Source organism: Marasmius oreades, chromosome 6, assembly GCF_018924745.1.
Source record: "Marasmius oreades isolate 03SP1 chromosome 6, whole genome shotgun sequence".
Classification (NCBI taxonomy): domain Eukaryota; kingdom Fungi; phylum Basidiomycota; class Agaricomycetes; order Agaricales; family Marasmiaceae; genus Marasmius; species Marasmius oreades.
Genome location: NC_057328.1, coordinates 1,870,919 through 1,888,766, shown reverse-complemented (window position 1 = coordinate 1,888,766; position 17,848 = coordinate 1,870,919). Strand labels below are relative to the sequence as shown.

The 17,848-nt window shown below is 48.7% G+C and overlaps 9 protein-coding genes across 10 annotated transcripts; 5 read left to right on the top strand and 4 right to left on the bottom strand.

Moving 5' to 3' along the window:
• Nucleotides 1-217: 217 nt before the first annotated feature.
• On the bottom strand, nt 218-4,069 carry E1B28_010039 (uncharacterized protein). The gene is made up of 4 exons (XM_043154981.1): nt 3,811-4,069; nt 3,540-3,729; nt 778-3,431; nt 218-723 (listed from the first exon to the last, which is right to left on the bottom strand). Exons 1-4 carry the CDS (start codon nt 3,866-3,868, stop codon nt 323-325), a joined length of 3,303 nt encoding a protein of 1,100 aa, XP_043007442.1. The 5' UTR covers nt 3,869-4,069; the 3' UTR covers nt 218-322.
• Nucleotides 4,070-5,280: 1,211 nt separating this feature from the next.
• Nucleotides 5,281-7,836, bottom strand: E1B28_010038 (uncharacterized protein; the record flags this gene model as incomplete). The annotated part of the gene is made up of 5 exons (XM_043154980.1): nt 5,281-6,147; nt 6,208-6,370; nt 6,429-7,099; nt 7,150-7,668; nt 7,732-7,836. 5 exons carry the CDS (start codon nt 7,834-7,836, stop codon nt 5,281-5,283), a joined length of 2,325 nt encoding a protein of 774 aa, XP_043007441.1.
• A 229-nt stretch (nt 7,837-8,065) lies between these two features.
• Nucleotides 8,066-9,268, bottom strand: E1B28_010037 (uncharacterized protein; the record flags this gene model as incomplete). The annotated part of the gene is made up of 5 exons (XM_043154979.1): nt 8,066-8,664; nt 8,727-8,790; nt 8,840-8,985; nt 9,039-9,117; nt 9,179-9,268. The coding sequence occupies 5 exons, from the start codon at nt 9,266-9,268 to the stop codon at nt 8,066-8,068; spliced, it is 978 nt and encodes a 325-aa protein (XP_043007440.1).
• Nucleotides 9,269-9,520: 252 nt separating this feature from the next.
• On the top strand, nt 9,521-9,968 carry E1B28_010036 (uncharacterized protein; the record flags this gene model as incomplete). Its single annotated transcript, XM_043154978.1, has 3 exons — nt 9,521-9,569; nt 9,638-9,669; nt 9,726-9,968. The coding sequence occupies 3 exons, from the start codon at nt 9,521-9,523 to the stop codon at nt 9,966-9,968; spliced, it is 324 nt and encodes a 107-aa protein (XP_043007439.1).
• A 26-nt stretch (nt 9,969-9,994) lies between these two features.
• E1B28_010035 (uncharacterized protein) lies at nt 9,995-10,606 on the top strand (the record flags this gene model as incomplete). Its single annotated transcript, XM_043154977.1, has 4 exons — nt 9,995-10,046; nt 10,097-10,167; nt 10,223-10,359; nt 10,456-10,606. The coding sequence occupies 4 exons, from the start codon at nt 9,995-9,997 to the stop codon at nt 10,604-10,606; spliced, it is 411 nt and encodes a 136-aa protein (XP_043007438.1).
• A 1,178-nt stretch (nt 10,607-11,784) lies between these two features.
• On the top strand, nt 11,785-13,307 carry RHO2 (Rho GTPase). Of its 2 annotated transcripts, XM_043154976.1 has the most exons (9): nt 11,785-11,985; nt 12,041-12,071; nt 12,131-12,192; nt 12,252-12,258; nt 12,316-12,388; nt 12,456-12,474; nt 12,530-12,622; nt 12,675-13,169; nt 13,223-13,307. In XM_043154976.1, exons 1-8 carry the CDS (start codon nt 11,968-11,970, stop codon nt 13,047-13,049), a joined length of 678 nt encoding a protein of 225 aa, XP_043007437.1. In that variant the 5' UTR covers nt 11,785-11,967; the 3' UTR covers nt 13,050-13,169; nt 13,223-13,307. The 2 variants fall into 2 exon arrangements, with proteins under 2 accessions (XP_043007437.1, XP_043007436.1); XM_043154975.1 differs by having other exon boundaries at nt 12,675-13,302.
• E1B28_010033 (uncharacterized protein) lies at nt 13,303-14,261 on the bottom strand. Its single transcript, XM_043154974.1, has 3 exons — nt 13,964-14,261; nt 13,782-13,909; nt 13,303-13,729 (listed from the first exon to the last, which is right to left on the bottom strand). Exons 1-3 carry the CDS (start codon nt 14,210-14,212, stop codon nt 13,543-13,545), a joined length of 564 nt encoding a protein of 187 aa, XP_043007435.1. The 5' UTR covers nt 14,213-14,261; the 3' UTR covers nt 13,303-13,542.
• Nucleotides 14,262-14,646: 385 nt separating this feature from the next.
• Nucleotides 14,647-15,657, top strand: E1B28_010032 (uncharacterized protein; the record flags this gene model as incomplete). The annotated part of the gene is made up of 1 exon (XM_043154973.1): nt 14,647-15,657. One exon carries the CDS (start codon nt 14,647-14,649, stop codon nt 15,655-15,657), a length of 1,011 nt encoding a protein of 336 aa, XP_043007434.1.
• Nucleotides 15,658-15,947: 290 nt separating this feature from the next.
• On the top strand, nt 15,948-17,618 carry E1B28_010031 (uncharacterized protein; the record flags this gene model as incomplete). Its single annotated transcript, XM_043154972.1, has 6 exons — nt 15,948-16,021; nt 16,072-16,148; nt 16,202-16,314; nt 16,366-16,635; nt 16,688-17,354; nt 17,410-17,618. 6 exons carry the CDS (start codon nt 15,948-15,950, stop codon nt 17,616-17,618), a joined length of 1,410 nt encoding a protein of 469 aa, XP_043007433.1.
• Between the last annotated feature and the right edge of the window lie 230 nt (nt 17,619-17,848).

Here is a 17,848-nt window from a genome sequence, read left to right as displayed (position 1 = left end):
AAAGGCGGGAAGATAATTTGGAGCATCAAGTGTTTCCTGGAGCCGACCTGCTCCGTGTAGCAACGTAGTAATAAGTACATACAGGAAGCGTACATGTTCAACAAGCCAATAAAAATAACACGAAAAAACCGAATGGTGAAGTTATACAATGTGCGACAAGAAACATAATGACAAGTTAGTGAAAAGAAAATGAAAGCGATGACAATGCAAACAGTTCGATAGCAATACCATACAGAAAAAAGTTATGATACAACAGCCCACAGCCAAACAGATTAAAAAAAGTAGTGAAAAGAACATGGAAGATCCGATATTTGGTGAGCGATCATTTACCCTTTAGTGTCTGCACCAGGGATCTAAGGCCGCCAAAACGTTTGGGGGGTGAGGGCGCATTGGGCGTAATACCCATCCTTGTCAGCTTCGTCGCGCTGGCAAGATCTCGTTCGCGTCGACTTTTGGAAGACGCGGAATGTGGGGCAGTCTTGACTCGGTATAAAGAAGGGCCCAGGTCTGTGTCGGTTTCCATACCTTCTAAGGAGCTCATTCGACTGAGATTGCTGTCCAAATCCGCTAAATCGGGGGTGCGAGAACGTGTCCTGGTGCTGTTGACGAGGTCTGGATCCAGGATAGGAGATATTTCTACGGCAGAAGCGGAATGCGATAAGTGATGACTAGGTTTTGTTCTTTCCACCTTCGTAGTAACAACGAGAGTGCTGAGGGTTTCGGCTAGGAAAAAGAGTAAGGTCAGTTAAAGTGTAAGCCAAGATATCAAACACGCACGAGTGGTTGGAGAGGCCGTTCCACTGCTCGTATGAGGTCTCTTGGGCTCTTTCTTTCGATGACTCGGTCCAGTGTTGAGACTAGATTGACGAATGACACCAGCCCCAGACGTGCTCGTTGTGACAGTGTCCAAGCTGTCTCGTAATAATCTCGGAGCCTTCGGAGGTGTTCCAGATGTAACCTTCTTCTCCTCTGCGTGTTTTCGTTCCCTCAACTTCCTTTCAAGCTCCAAACTCTCTCCCAGTGCAGCCAACCTAGCACTCAGCGGCACCTGCCCAGCACTGTCGCCGTCCAAAAGATCAGCATCATGCGCAGAAAGAATGTCTGCCTTCTTTTGCTGAACAAGTCTTTCCGCCCTCGCATGCGATGCTGCTAGACTCATATCGATTCCTAGAGGTGACCGTGAGCGGCGTTCATTGAGGGTGACCGCCCTGTCATGTGTACCAACATTGGTCTTATAACCTTCCACCATGGGGTCGGACACGGCGTCGTAGTTCGGTGATTTGGGTGAATCCAAGGACAGGTCTAGGAAGGAGCTAATTTCAGGGGATCGTAAAGGAGTAGTGACAGTTGCACTCCCACCGCTGGCGCTAGTAGTACCACTTGCACTTAGAGCCGGATTATGAGCACTGTCGGTGGTGCTTGTGCTGCTTACAGAATCACCTCTCCCACGCCCATCAGGCGGTACTCTCAGAAGCTGAGAGCCCGTAGTGGCAACTTGATCAGCGCCAGTGTCGTCTAACATCGGTGGTGGTCGGTTGATACTGAAGGGAAACTCAGAGTCAATGGTAGCTGTGGCGACCAAATCCGCGGCAGAAAGGACCGGCGACAAGGACGAATTGGAGGAAGCAAAAGATGATCCACGGGTTCTCGTTTGAGTACTGCCTATGGGTCCCTCAAGAGGTTGTCCATAATATGGTTCGTCGACATCATCAAAACCGTCATCTCCAATCCCACTGCGGTCACCTGGGTTGCTCTCGAAATCTCCCATGGTAGGTGGTGCAGAATCCGGTACCCGGGTAGGAGTTGATGTTAGGTTTCTATTCGGCGAAGGTTCTACGTTTCTCCTGAGAGAGCTAGCGCTCGTACACCCTCTTAGAGGTGGGTGGTCACCATCTCTATCCCTCCGCGAAGACGTACTCGAGGACGAATCAAATCTCAGCGCTCGCAGAACGCTGGTCTGCCCCGTCGACGACGTTCGATGATGACCTCTCAGAATTCCTGGTCTGGAATTTCCTTTCCCGTTAGAAGAATCAGGAATGATTACTTCGTCGTCGAAAACCTGTATATTTCTGTTACTGGCGCCTGACCCCGAACGGTCTCTAACATGACCTGGCCGCATGCGATGCATGGCAATTCGATTCAGTGGGCTGCTAGATAATGATCCACCGCCGTCATCTGGCCCGTCAAAAGTTATCCCAAGGCCTATCGCACTGCCGTTGGACCCTGACCTTGCCCGGCTTTGTGTTTGATACTGTTGTGTAGCAAGAGCATTATGAAGATCAACTGCTAACGGTCCCGTATGACGAGTGGGTGTATACAGATGTGGGGAAGTCTTGGCATTCTGAGGGGACACCTGTGGTATAGACGACGAAGACATGGATGGGGAATTTTGCCGACTAGGAGCGCCACTGCTTCCGAACCGATAGCCTGATCGAGGAAGAGGCCCAGTAGAAGTTTTACTTTCTGAAAAGAGCATTTGCTTGGGGGAATTTGATAGTGATGAAACGTTCCAGGAAGAGGACATCTGGCTGGAAGGCACGCTGATAGGCATGGACGAGGAACTTGAGACATGGGTGGAGGAAGTTCTTTCCAAAGGAATGCCACCCATATCACTCCCTTTCTTGAAAAGGTTCAGCAGGGATAGTTTCGTGCCCAACTTTCTGGTATGAGTCTTTGTCGAACCGGCATCACCTTCTGGTTCTGCACCATTACCTGCAGAACGCGGCCTCCTTGGGCTCCGTGGAGCTTTTACGAGGGTTGCGGACTTATAATTACGCAGCGGATGATTAGATGACGAGAGGGCGGGAGGAGGATTGAGGACTTGGGGTAGAGAAGGCCGTCGTCTGCCGGGGTCAAATGAATCTGGATAGTCACTGTCCTCGGAGTGAGAAGGGGAGGAATCTCTTCTCTGCCTTATCGGTGATGTTGGGGGAGTGAGTAATGGTGCTTGACTTGTGAAGGACGATGGTGCCGGCGAGTTTTTTTGCGGGGCCACCAGGCCACCCGAAGCTTTGAACTTATTTAGGGCAGTGTCAACTGACCGCTTCACTTGTATGCGCTTGCGGGCTGGACCCCCTGCATCCTCTTCATTACCTAGCGAGTCCTTCTCTCGGTTTCCGAGGCTCCCGTACTTCTGGCCAAACTCGTCTGCTCCGCCGATGTTGGTCTCTCTTTCACGTAGATCGCGGTCTTTGTTTTTGATCCATTCCGTTAAGAGACCTGCACATTCCACCCAACCGTGCTGCTCCGCCAGTGCCGCAGGCGTAAAACCGTGCTTATCTTGAAGACCTGGATGGGCGCCACGAAGGAGAAGCGACATCATGACGTTCTTATTTCCATTGGCAGCAGCGAAATGAAGGGGGGTTGAGCCGGTGGTGCCTTGTATGGGTGCTGTTGTATTGTTCTTCTCGTTCGAGTAGCGTCGAGGTAACCTAGGTAGGTATCGAGTGGGAGTGGTTTGAATGTAATTAACAAGTGGCGAGCGGTTGAATGTTCGAGTAAGCGAAGACAGTTAACATGCCCAGCGGATTGTAACGTACCTCGGGGCGTTTACATCTGCACCATGGTCGATGAGAACTTTCACTACCTGCTCATGCCCGCCCGCGCAGGCAGCGTGAAGTGGAAGTACACCATCAATGACCGAGTTAATCGGTTGTCCACGAGACAGTGCATACTCTACAAGACCTTGGTTGCCAGATGCAGCGGCAGAATGGAGGTCGAAGTTGGCGACTGCATTGTTTTTTGAGAGACAAAGAGAATATCATCATCAGCGTCAGGAAAACAAAGAATCAGATGTTCGAAGAGGCGTACAGTCAGTGACCACATTGTACACCTTGTGGTTGGCATTGGCCCGTAAAGGGACAGGCATTAGGCAAGAAGCCAAGGAGGGATGATGGTGGTTGTGGTTCAAGGGAGATTGATTGTTATTGTTGCCTGACCGGATCTGTTTCAAAGCCTGGCGTAGCCGGAGCGAGGTAGTTGAGGGGACAAAGGAGAACTGGGATTGAGCCCCCTCTAAAGGACGTCGAGGACGATGAGGACGACGTTTTGAGGGTCGTGTGGGGTGCTTAGCAGAGGAAACGGGGCTCTCTGACGCTCGTTCGTCGATTTCTCATCTCCGCGAATCTCGCCTGCTGGCAGCCACGTGATATGCATGGGACCACAAAACAAAAAGCACAACCTCAAGTGACAAGGACCATTCCAGATCAACAAATGATCATCTCAAGACCTGCGTACACAGGCATAAGCGTGCGCTTTAATGACGTTCTGATCCCCTTCTGATAGATTCCAACAAGCGTTCTGGGTCTACGGTCTGTTCTTCTGTCTAGAACCATCATACGCTTGTTTGACCAGTTCGTAGGAAATTTACGGGATAACATCGCTGTTTCTATGTGTCCAGCCTCTAATAGAAATGACACCCTCGAGGCGGTATGGTAAGGACTCTCCAGGGTTCTTGATCCGTTACTTCATATGTACGTACCAAGCACGATGGAGACTGTTCACGCCAGATGGAATCCAGCAGGAGTCTCGCCTGTGGACAGTGTGCATTCGCTCATCTTCAATCGAATAAACCAACGTTCTCCAAGAACCCCGAGATCGTTGCTGAGCGTCGTTTTCGAATACAAAACCGGCAACCAGCGCCCTCCGGGTTCTGCATCTTTGCTCCTGATCAGATGAGTAACCAGCTGTGAATTATGATACATACTCTGGAAACCTCAAGGCGCTCACCTCCTGGGTCCCGTCAATATTAAGTTTCACCACCACGCACGTTAGGAACAGGATACAACTCAGAACCTCATCCGAAGTCCCCGTGGGAGATATACGTCTCGCCCAGATCAACAACCTTTGTGGTTCCGATCAATGAGTATATAGGGTCCCTGTCATCGGTGCTGATGTGCTTGCGGTTTTGGTGATAATACCGGTGCACCTGAAAGGCGGGTGGGCGCATACGATGTCAGCTTGCATACGCAAGAATACGCGAAACAATTGTGGCTGACATGGCTTCAATGCTGTCCTGCTATCACAATAGAGATAGAGTATCGATTCTTACAGTCATAAAAGTACATACAAATTAGATAGATACTAGAATACAATCGGAGTAAAGGGAAAATCATTTAGCGATACAAAATTTATATCTAATGGTATTTATAACTTGAAGTCAAACGGACAATATGGAGTGGGGGCCAGCACCTGAGTTAATGTATTAATATACGAAGAGACTAACATAGAAACAAGAAAGGAAGGGGATAGGGTGGAGCGAAAAGTTGTGGTGAAGGGGAATTAGGACCGATTCATACGGAATAAATTGGTCGATTCGTGGCTTTCTCTCGCATGGGATTGGGCATACATGTCGACGGTGGGCGGGGCGATCGTATTCAAATCCGGATACCAGTTATACTTGACGTCGGGCGTCTCTGACATCCACCTTTCATGTTCTCCACCGAAAACCAACAAAGGCTCAGGGAGGTTGGTTAACCGACGAGTGCACCCAGGAGGGGAGGGCGTCGTTGACAAGGGGGTGGATTCGACTCCTTGATTCCCGACACAGGAAATCTCGTGTGAGATGGTACTTAGAACAGTCGCAATAGCCTGGGCGAGAGGGCCACAGGTACCCTCGGAGGAATGAGCCAAGGAAGTAAAGAGTTGAATGGACCGACTGACAACGGATTCTATGTCATCCGGGGACCCGAGGATGTGCTGTTTTGTCAACAACGATATCAGACCAACGACAGCCTCAAACAGAGCTACCAAACCAATGAAGTCCCATGAGAAGTGAGCAGCCACATTTTGGTCGTTGACATGTGTTCGGTAAAGCAACTCATATGCTTCACATTGAAGGCGTAAAATGTCGACGCAAGCGCCTACGCACACAGCTTGACACTGTCTGCGAGACACGTAAGATGGGTATGACTCCTTCGCCCCGGTGAGATACCCAAATTGAAGCTTCATCCTTGCGTACAAGAACCATATCGAAAGGGTGTACCACTGGCGAAAGTTGAGGGTCGAAGTGCTAAGAGAAGAAACACTGAAGTCCAGATGTTCACCGGTCCTGATTCGGTATTCGTAAGGCAGTTGGGATTTCCATCGATACAGGCTTTCGTCCAGGTCGCGGATTGTTCTGGAGTATGGCTGTTCCATCGCAATGCACTGTCGGACGTACCTGCCGTCAGCGATCTCAGAAATACCACAATTACGAAAAGACATTACTTTAACGTTGACTTCGCCGGCAACATTTGCAAGCTTGATCAAAGCGGACTGATAAATGCTAAAGAAGTTCGTTGCCCCATCTGAGTGGCTGAACATAGTCGAAATGAACGTCGGTACTTCCGTACCAACCATCTGCGGACGTCCAAGAATAATCGAGTACAACCTAAAACCGCGATGAACATTGAATTAGCCAATTGTGGGTTCCAATTCGAACGGCTCACTTGTCCCAAGTTATCAAATTACACCATGCCAGTTTCCGAAGACATTTCTCCTCTTCAGATAATCCATGCCATCCAAGCCTGCCTGGATCACAATGGATCTCGAGCGCTTGGGCTATCCTGATCCATGTTCCCACAAGCTTCCAGGACTCCCCGAGTCGTCCCTCCTTGGCTTGGTAAGCGCAGAGTAGGGGTACGGCAAGACACGCGAGGACCACGCCGTTCGTGGCTGAAGACATACGTGTTTTGCCGTGGAAGGATTCCTCTGCAATGGAGAGAGCCGCTTTGGCATAAGAGAAGTACTGAGACGGGCTCTCTAATCCCGCATTCTTCAGCTGCTCATCCAAACGTGGCGTACATGCGAGAATGGCGAAAAGGAGTGAGAGCCAGCAAGCATTGATTATCGACCCCGGTATATCAGGGTATCGGAGCGTGTTCCACATCCTCACGACAGCAGTGTAGAGCCAGTGCTCTGGTAATCCAAAGTTCCAGTTTACTTCGGTAAAAAATGAATTTAGAATGACCGGGAGTACTGCGGCGACAGGTATTCTTTCGGCCAATTGATCAATGGAGATGGATTGAGGGTATACGGGGATCTCTGAATCAGGAAGAGAACTGATGTCAGTCAAGGAGAACTGTGGGATTTTTGTCGTTGTCGGCCCCTCGCTCAGGATCTGTTGTTTTGTTAGTTATAGTTCTTGTAAGCACGAAAACGACACCCCACCGAATGCAAAAGATCCCATGCACCTCTATTGCCAAGATATTCCCCTCGAAGGCCGGCGGTGAGCTGCATGAGTTTACAGGCAGGTTCAAAGGTCCCTTGGCTCAAAACCAAAGCAGGTTGGTCCTCGCCATCGTCGTGGGACGCCGATGGCTCTGGAGACGAGTAGGGTGAAGAGTCGCCAGGGGCAGAAGGACAGCGTTGTGGACCAGGAGAAACGTCGTTCGGATAAAGCGGAGAATGTCCACTCGAGGTACCACCATGAGAAGGCGAAGGCCGGAATAACGATGGATCACTCTGGTCGGCGCCGTTGGCCTTTTGATATTCAAGAGAGCGCTCAAGCATAGCGATCCGCTCGGAAAGCTCTCTAATTTTTGCATCGCTGTCTAACACAGACCTAACCCCGGCGTGATCGGGTGGACGTGCAGGAGCGGGGCGAGCCACCGGGACCGTCTCCCACCGACAGAGGTGCGACACGCCTCGTTGCGTGCAGAGACCACAAGGGTAATTTCTGTCGCAACGCTGTCAAACAAAAACGTGATAAACATAATCAGTAAATCAGGTAGTATATGTTCAGGACCATACCTGACGACGTTTTGTACACTCAACGCAGCTGAGGCGGAGTCTGCGGCGGGTCTTCTTTTCTTTTGGATATGACAGATGTTGTTCTGGTTCTGTCGAACTAGTCATTAGTCGTGAGGGCCGGGGGATTAACGATGCTAGCGCCAGTGCAACACGCCCTATTTAAATTGATGGTCAATCTGAATAAACTTGGTCACTGAAAATATTCTTTGCATAAATCGTGACAAATCAGCTGCTTTGGATGGGGATGGGAAAGAAACCTAAGTGAAAACATTGCAGAATAGGATAGACTATTGCAAACATAATGATAACGTACAATCTATACATCGCCACATGATTAGACACCTAGAACCCGTTTCCCCCCTTGCCAAACTGCGAAACTGACGGCGGTCATCGGTACAACCTTCAGATAGCCGATGCTGAGTCCAACATAAAATCCCCTCCAATTATTGGCCTGCCAAATGGCCCGAACAGTTTCTCCCCAACTCAGCCACCTGTCGGGGCGAATAATCCCACCGACTTGCATCCTTCGTCGTATGACCTCAAATGGATACGACGCAGTTTGTGCCGCAGCTCCTGACACTGCACCTATAGTGAGATCTGCGATAGGTGTCGGCTTCTTCTCTTCTGACTTGCACGATGGTACGAATATTGCGCGGAGATATCCCCAACTCAAAAATGATACGCCGGCGTATGGTATCATCCCAACGATCGTGGCAGTGAATCCGCGATAGAATTTGAGAATGGGGAAGCGCCTGAATATCTGCTTGGCCGCCACCGCCTCGTGAGATTGAGGTACAGAAGACTTTTCATGATAGATTTGATGAAAGGCTTGGAGGAGAGATGGTCGAGCCGATCGATCTACGGTTTTCGTGTGGAACGCGAGCCGTACTCGAAAAACTTCGAGGGGGTATGTGAAAAACACAGACGTCACACCTGTAAATAAAGATGACTTGCACTTCAGAAGTGTGGAGTTTAAAACAAACCCGGTAACTGACCGGAGATGGCCCCTGCGCAAAACCGCCGAAAATTGGTCTCCTCACGCTTGGAGGGCATCAAAATCTAGAGAAAGGTCAACAATTTTGAAAGTTCCGAAAACAGGAACTCGTACATGGTGAATCTGATCATAGGCCATGAATTTGATTGCAGCATAGGGAAAAACTCGAAGTAGAGTAACTGAATGTCCTTGCAACAATCCCCGTATTCCAGAACCCCGGTAAATTTCATTTCCAGCGCGGAATGCCCCGCTCCATGTACCTAAAGAAAGACCGTTATTGGGTACAGTAGAAGCTCGAAGGATCCTGACACACCAGCATACTTCTGAAAATCAGGATTCGAGGCCTGAAATAAGATCTTCACTCTGTCCAAAGGTGCAACTACTGTCTTCGCCTTGCAAGCCAGCACATCAAACCACGATCTATGCATAGCATTTAAAGCTTTAAAGACGTACAATGCAACCTGCTATTCCTCCTGCCAACCCTGAACGAATAATATACTGTAGACTTTGCTTGTCCTGTCGTAAGGAGACATCTGAGCTCATTTGCCGATGTGTCAGTCCGTCGCATACAAGATGGTAATGTCTTTGTTCCCTGTAATATGAGCGGATAATCTAGTTCTCTTCTTTTCTAAGCGTTGATCAGAGAAAGAAGTGGTGTAGGAGGAGTAGCATCGAGACCAATGAGAGCGGCGTTAAGGGATCCGGAAGACCTTCCCGGAGCTTTCCCAGTCATCGCGTCACGTGAGCTCTGACACTGGGCTCGGTCGTTACGCCTATTCGTTGTTTCTTTCGCAAATGTCTACGAAACAAAAGTCCGATGTTAAAGTTCTCAAGGGTCAAGAGGGTAAGTTGAATTGCTTGGATTTGAATAGCCTTCAACTATTGCTCATCGGTTCGGGAATCGGCGTGCAGCGGAGGACAAGGTTCTGGAATACGTCAAAATGGTATGCACACGTTTCATCGTACACATCCCCTCGAGGACAACATCCGACGTATTCAGATGAATCGACCATATGGTGCTGTGGATGTATCTGCAAATCTCAAAGGCGCTGTGCCGAAAACGGCTACCCAGAAGATATTGGTTGTGCTTGCTGAGAAGGGTGAATTAGTTCAAAAAACATACGGCAAGGGCTTCAAGTCATCGCTGCGTGTACCTGCCGGACATAATGTCGACCCCCAGGGAAAACCACTTTTTTTGTTGCTGATCAATCCAAGATTGAAACACTTCCGGCTGAACAATTAGCGGCCATCGAATCCGAATACAAGAAGATGGACCAAGAGAATAGGCAGCTTGCTGCACAAGTAAAGGCTGCTGGCGGGGGTGACGTGATTTTTCTAGTCGCCTTGAACAAACTTCTCAAACACACGTAGATCTGGCAAAATTGAAGATCACACCATCTGATGTCGATTTGGATACTCAGATTTCCGAAACGCGCGATGCTGTACGCTATGTGATCCATGTTTAACCATATCTGAGAATTGACAGCCACTGTTCAGATTGCGAAACGATTAGCCTTATTACAGCCACTGCGTACTGGGTCAGAACTGGTGTCCGCTGAAAACCTGGCACAAGTAGACGCTGAGTGGACGAAATGGCGAGCCGAATGGATACGAAGAAGAAAAATATTTATGTCGTGCGTCTTGTGATTATTTTTTCATGGAACCCCCGACCACCTGGGTCCAGCTATGTCAAAACCGCCTACTGTATTCTCATGTTTTCACATTTGCAGTTTTTGGCACCTTATCACCGACACTCTTTCTCCGCAAGATGCAGAAACGCTCTCTGGAGATCTGGGCATCGAATTTGATACAGCTGAACATGTTTCCGTCGAGAACGGTCCGCTCTGCGCGAATTCAAATCCGATGAAGCGAAAACGATAATGGATCCTCAGTGATCGGGATTTCTTTTTGTTGTCCCTTGTTGGTCCTTTGGCTCGTCTCTTGAATGTAATTCTTCGCTGGACTTCTTCTCGCGTCTTGCTACTTTTGCTGCTTTGTTCTTCGCTTAACAATGTGCCCATATTCACTCAAACGTTTCTGCTCTGGGGCGTATTCTGATGTACGATATGCTGCTGCCGCACTGCTAATATTTGACTCCCGCTTTCGAGAAGGAGGTCTCTTTCCCTTTTCACTCGAGAGTAAGTGTCATTCAGTGGGTGTGGGGACGTCTGGACTGACATAGCCTGCGGTCCGAGATCTGAACCATAGCTTAGGCTGTGCAGGACTTGGTTATACGAACCTACGAACACACTCCATGTCAACCAGAATTTCGAGTGGCGTATCATCTTTGTGACACTGAGATTCGATCGATCTCGAGCCGACGGTTACTAGAGTTACTCTAAACCATGTGTACCTCTCGTTCCAGGGAGGTAACGCGAATTCTCCTCTGCAGAATCCAGGTTGGTTTGCCAAGGGTGTCGACCGGTGTTTTCTCTTCATCGACCAGGACCTGGACGGAAGCGCAGATATTTACCTGGCTGATATACGCTGTGTTACGCTGTCATGTATTGTGGCGAGGAGAAACCATATAGAGAGGTGTTTCTGTTAGTATGTAGCCCCTTCGGACATGATGACTATCGGATTATCGGACCCGGGACCCTACTCGGGCAGTGATTTCCGTCACGCGTTGATAGAAAGTGTATAGTTTTAAGTAAAATAGTTCGTCAAGGAAATCGCCTTAGAATAGACTGAGTCGCTGGCCGGGAGTTTCGCCTCCCAGTAATACTACTCCTTCAAGTATAGTCCATCGGACAGGACAAGATCTTAGAGTGTGATATCTCCTTTCTCGAAATCGTTTGCGTCTTGAAGTGCATTCCGGGAGATACCCGGTATACGTCCCACTTGGCCTTCATAATGTTGACGTGGGAGGGACCGTCATGTTATCCCACTCATTCAACAGCTTCTATCAAGAGGAAAGTGGTCGATCGCCCGTGTACTGGTAGACCGCGCGTGAACCTAATAGCCAGTACCAGTTCGGCCTGTCAATGAGGAGGCGATGATGTTGTCCATGGAGAAAAGGCGAGCACGTGGCTCGCAGCAATGGTGCTCGCTAAGGCTGTGACGATCTTCCCAAGGCCTTTCAATTCCCAGTTTGTTACCATCGTTCTGCCATATTCTTTCCCCTCGGTAGAAGCTCCATTCCCTCAAGCTTGTTTCTTTCTTTACATTTACTCTTTTTAACCTCTCTCTTCTCTAATCTCTCTCTCTTTTTTCCCCTCTCTGAACTGCGCTTGCCGACAACAATGTCTTCACAGAATCCCGTATGTTTTTCTCTCAAAACAGCTCTAGTTACCCACACCGATGGTCGTCTGCCAGATTCGACGAAAGCTTGTTATTGTTGGCGATGGCACGTTTCATCAAATCTACACCATCCAGGAAATATTGCTCAATGCTTGCCGTCAACAGGTGCTTGTGGAAAGACATCCTTACTTTGTTCGTTTGCTCTAGGAGAGTTTCCCAAGGAATATGTGCGCTATTTTGGTTTTGCATGTTCGTTATGGCCTGCGGTTCTAACTTCTATGTATAGCAACCTAGTACGCAGAGCACATCACGACCTTAACCTCTTTCCAATGCTGACCCTTGGCTTCCAGCCGTTTTTGACAACTATGTTGCCGAAATAAGGCTCGACGAGAAGCATGTTCAACTCGCACTGTGGGATACAGCGTACGTTTATTCTCTGCTTGTACTATTCATACTGTTCTCATCTTTGCGCGTGTTTCGGGTTCAATAGTGGTCAGGAAGAATACGAAGTAGGTATCCTTTCACATCAAGTGCCTCTATCAAGACCTGGACATCACGTTTCAGCGTTTACGACCAATGTCATACTCCAAGTCTCATGTCATCCTTATCGCGTTTGCTCTCGATACTCCTGACTCATTAGAAAACGTGGAGACCAAGGTATGGATACGATCCCCTCTATCAACCTTGCTTCAATTTCACCTTTCTTCAGTGGATAGAAGAGGTCCGCTCTATCTGTGGTCCAAACATACCGGTCCTTCTCGTCGGCTGTAAGGCTGATCTACGGCCTAACACTAGCCATCCCAACACGCCCGATAATCCCTGTCCATGGGTCACCCGCGAACAAGGCGAGCGTGTGGCTCAGCGCATCGGCGCCCGTGCTTATAAGGAATGTTCTGCACTCAAGATTGAAGGTGTCGACGATGTCTTCGAGACCGCCACACGGGCAAGCATGTTAATGAGAGATGGGGTACCGGCGAGTTCGCAGCAGCCTTCTGAAGGACGGCATCATAGACGAAGAAGTAGCGGAAAAAGTGGATCAAACGAGGAGACGGGAAAGGGATGGAAATGCTGTGTAGTGTGTTAGGACATTTTCTGCGCAGACATTTTCTTTAGTTTGTTCTTTACCACGACTCACGGACGGACTCCCCGCTGACCAGCCGTTTTTGTCTTCATCGTATTGTGAGACGACCGCCTTATTTATCCCGTCTGTTGTCTTTTTGTCTTTGTCTCTGTTTCTGCTCATCTTAACCAAGATAGTGTCTTCCCAAATACTATCTTTAGATTTCTGGTTTAATATCGCATGTCAATTCTGACTACTCGCACATCATCTTCACCATTGCGTTTATCGAAGAATTATGAAGATGGATTCTTCTTCCGTAAAGCCTCGGCCTAAGTCGGTGCGTCGTAGCTCACATAATGTCAGGTCCTGGAAGCTCGCCATTCGATCCAGTTACAAGCGCTAGGTGTCTTATCGTAACAATGTCCAAAACTCGCAATTCCAAAGATGTGCATAGTACTCTGCCTTTGATGAGTACAATCAATCTTGGATACATAATATACGTACTAGTTGCCGATAATCATGTCTTTAATTCCCAGCTCACTCCACATCCACAACCATTGCCTTTTGACTGCGGATTGTCTTCTATGCGAAAACTGCTACCAATCAGCTCGGTAGCAAAATCTACAGTTGAACCATTCAACAAGCTTAATGAAACGGCGTCGATCAGAATGTTGGAGGGCTTGATAGAAGGGTGTGTGAAGTGACTTGAAGAGTTGAGTGAGTATCAAGGAATGCAACCAAAGATTCACGACATACTAGTCATCTGGAGCTCGACTTGTTGCAAGCTCCATTTTATATTGATATCCATGACATCCTCCTGACTCAACTGCTATTCGAAGAGCGGCGTCAGGGTTAGCTTGATTTTCTGCGACCTTTTTCAGTTGCTAGTGAGTGAAAGTAAGCCTCAGGACTAGCATGACATCGAAGCAACTAGTCACTTCTGCAGCTCTCTCTGTAATGTTCATTTGTACCTGATCTGGAGGGGGCAACTCGATGTCGATTTCTTCTTCCGCAAGGTATTCCGGTACCGGGATTGATACGATGGTTGTTCTGAAAGGCGGCGGACGACTTGAAATCATTGAATAGCGACATACACGTGTAGTAGAGAACCATGGCCAGATCTGAGAGTACGAGAGCCTTGATTGTGCACTCAACACTCGAGAAATCCGGGAGAGCTTCGAGGCCATGGAGGTTTGAGTGTGAGTAAGCTTCGGAGCCCAGTAGCCGTTATTTATCATTGTGTGGTCCACTCCACCTTGACTGGATACAGCCATGACTGGAGAACAAAAGGTCTCCTTCACAGTTAGACGGCCTACTCCTATCTCTCGCGAGACCTCTTCAGGACCTGATTCAGATGGTGCCTCCTTCTTCAAAGTCCCTAATCTTCCTCGTCATCTACTGCATGACTCGACACCCGGCAGCCCCCTCGCACGTAGTACAACCTCTTCTCCAAAACCTACTCTCAATCGTACAGAGTATTACAAGGGCGATGACTCTAGCAGCGACGAGGATGATAGTCCGCAGGATGAGCTTGTAACCGGGTTTGACCAGTTCGGAGTAGAACGGTGTGTCCTTCGATACCCTCGATGTGCACAGTTCTCTCAACTCACAGAAGTCCTTTATGTTATATGTCAACAGACTACACAAACCGAAGAAAGTTCCACAAGGTCCGTTGGTGATTCCCGCCCTTAACAATCGAGACTGGCGTGAAATGGTCCGTAGAAGACGAACTACGAATCAATTTGTTCCCGATTCTGCGAAGACGGGACAACCAGGAGCTGACGGTAGTGTTGGGGGCCTCGGAACTCGAGAGAGGATTGGAGATGGCTCACAGCTGGCAGGGCTGCAGGTGCGCAAGAAAGAAGTCAGCATGGTCAAAATGGAGGCAGAAGATTCTGAGATGAAGGAAAACACGGTGAAGGAGGAAGGGATTGTCGTACAGAAAGTAGAAGAAACGGAGGATCAACAGGCTCTTCGTGCGATTCTTGCTGGTATAGATGGAATGGGCGAGGACTCAGGTATCCAAATTTCCTCCATCCCAACGCCAATATCAGAGGGAGACGCCTACAAACAAGATGTCCAGGAACTCCCTGACTCTGCCACCCTTGACGACTACAGCCGGGTTCCCGTGGATCAGTTTGGAGCTGCCTTGTTGAGAGGAATGGGATGGAAGGAGGGTACTGCGGCATCGCGTAAAGGCAAAGGTATTGCTGAGCCTTACATACCTGAATCACGGCCCGCCTTACTTGGTATTGGCGCGAAGGAGATGGAAACCTTCGACGATGGTGGTGGGAAAAGATCTAAACGTCCCGAGCGCAGATACGTGCCGGTCATCAAGCGAGATAAGAATGGCGTTGCGGATGAGTCAAATGCAGGGAAGAAGGATCTTAATAGAGGTAGCGAACGATATCGAGAGCGTTCAATTTCACCAAGGCGAGAGTCGCGAACCCCGTCGAGGCGAAGCTCTCCCGACCGAAGAGACTACGATGATAGACGCCGAGATCGGGACGAGAGGCGGCACGACTACGATCGTGATAGAGACCGTGAATATAGACGCAGAGATGATAGGGACAGAGACCGAGATATGCGACGAGACAGATCAAGAGACCGAAGAAAGGGTGGCTCGCAATAATCTTTGGCCTCTTGTTCCATTCTGGAGTGACGATTCGGTGGACTTATATATTGCTCACAACCGTTTGACTCAACGGTATACACGGGTGGCTTTTGAATCATCACACCTCTATAATGTAACGAGTGCTCGCCTACACTATAGTAGATTAGTAGTTTCAGACATCTTTCTGGTGCAAACACTGGTTTTAGCCTGTACTGACGTGGGAAAAGATCAGCCAGTTCAGTACGGAGTACCCCTACTTTCTCCGCGACTCCTTGACGTTTTATATCCTTTCATACTCAACCTTTACCATGGACGAACCAGAGAGTAACGTCGAAGGATCGCTCGTTTCTCGGAGGTCAAGACGAAGTACGGCAGGAAATCGGTACTGTATTCCAAACTAATTAGAAACTCACTCATCATTGCCACCTGTAGGATGCAAGCCGTTATGGCTGAGATGTCTGTCGAAGATCCTGACCCAGAGGATGATCAGGACTTTGCCGTCGACAAATGTACTGTTACGCTTATGTTCCTTGCACCGGAAAACTTATCATTGGGCATCTAGTTGAGGAAGATATATTCGGGTCAGATTTCGAGAGCACAGATGAGGAGGAAGCACAGCTAGAGGCAGAAAGTGGGGAGAAGGAGGTGCAAGATGAGGAAAGGGAGGCAAGAAAGGTGAGTATCTCTTCCAGTGAAATCTTTCGAGCTCTGAGCCCGGCCTCGAAGTCAGCCCGTTCGCGTGTTGAAAAAGCCACAGCTGCGGCTCATGCAAGGCAAAAGATGACTTTCAATCCTACTGCTTCAATCTCTCAGTCAGCTTCAAAGCCCAAAGCGAAATTGAGGCGACAAGTAACCATCAGCGTGAATCCTGACACAGGAGAAGTAACCATGGATGACATCGCTCGTCTTTCCCAGAAAAGACAAAGCAAGAGAACCCATACGATCAAGAACTCCTCCGCAACCATTAAGCGCTTGCTTGAAACGGAACAGCAGAAGGTTGCGCGCGCCACTCCTTTCAGTTCAACAGCCCAATCTCACTCCTTGATAGGCACTTCAGATACCTAAGAAATCTAAGGGAGAAACTCGAGCATTAACGCAAGGGGAACTCATTGCACGCGCACTCGATAATGAAGAAGGGAATATTGTCGAGCACCGGGACTATCTCAAGTCAGAAGAGGAGAAACGAAGGCGGGCGCGTGTTGTAAGAGAAAATATCTCAGGACCTCTCGTGCGGTTTATCAGCAAAGGGGAAGTCAAAGTGCGGGAAATTCCAGCTCCGCTACCTTCGCCACCGTCTGCACAACCTGCCAATCCTGGTGGAGCATATACCTACGGATTTTCTCAGACACCTGCATCGGGCTTCTCAACTTACGGGCAGCATACGAGTTCTGCAACTACATCTTACTACCGTACACCTGTCTCGGGATCGGCATCTATCACCCCATCCAGCAATCTCAATCTCCCCGTGCTTGAACTTGCCACAAGCGCTCTTTCGACAATGAACAATCAGACGATTCCTACAGATAATTCTTCTCAGCTGGAGCACATCCCAGAGCAATGCACCGTCAAGGTTACCAAGAATCTCGTAATTCATGAATTAGGCCAACATGACAAGGTTTCTAAACCGCAGTGGTCTGAAACCATGGAAGCCTTATTTGGAGACCACGTCAGATGGGAAGACGTCAAAGTATATTCTGGCAAATCACGACCTTTATGTATGTTTCCATCCTTATTCTTCGGCGATGTCCAAGTTCTGATATGGCGGAACAGCTCGAATAAGACAGACGTGTCCAATCACAGGGTTGCAAGCGAAATACCTGGATCCCAGAACTGGTATTCCGTTTGCTGATGTACGAGCCTACAAAGTGATAACTGGGTTGCTCTCTCATTCTTATGTATGGTGTCCCGAATTGGGATGCTACACGAGGACTTCGCCCGAAGTTCAGGAAACAACTACGGAATCCATGAACTCGTCTTAATCTATTGACTCTGTATATCTAGCCAGCTATCATGTTCACAAATCTGAATAACTGTACTTGGGATTCATGGACAGATAAATACCCAATCATTTTGCCCAATTTTCGTCCCAACTTATTACTCATCGTGTCAAGACAAGGTCGTGCTTTCACTCTCCCAGAGCAAGTTACTGGATTAGTTCCTCTGTTGATTAAGGTCGATCCTGCGAAACGGATTCCGGATTTGATTCGAC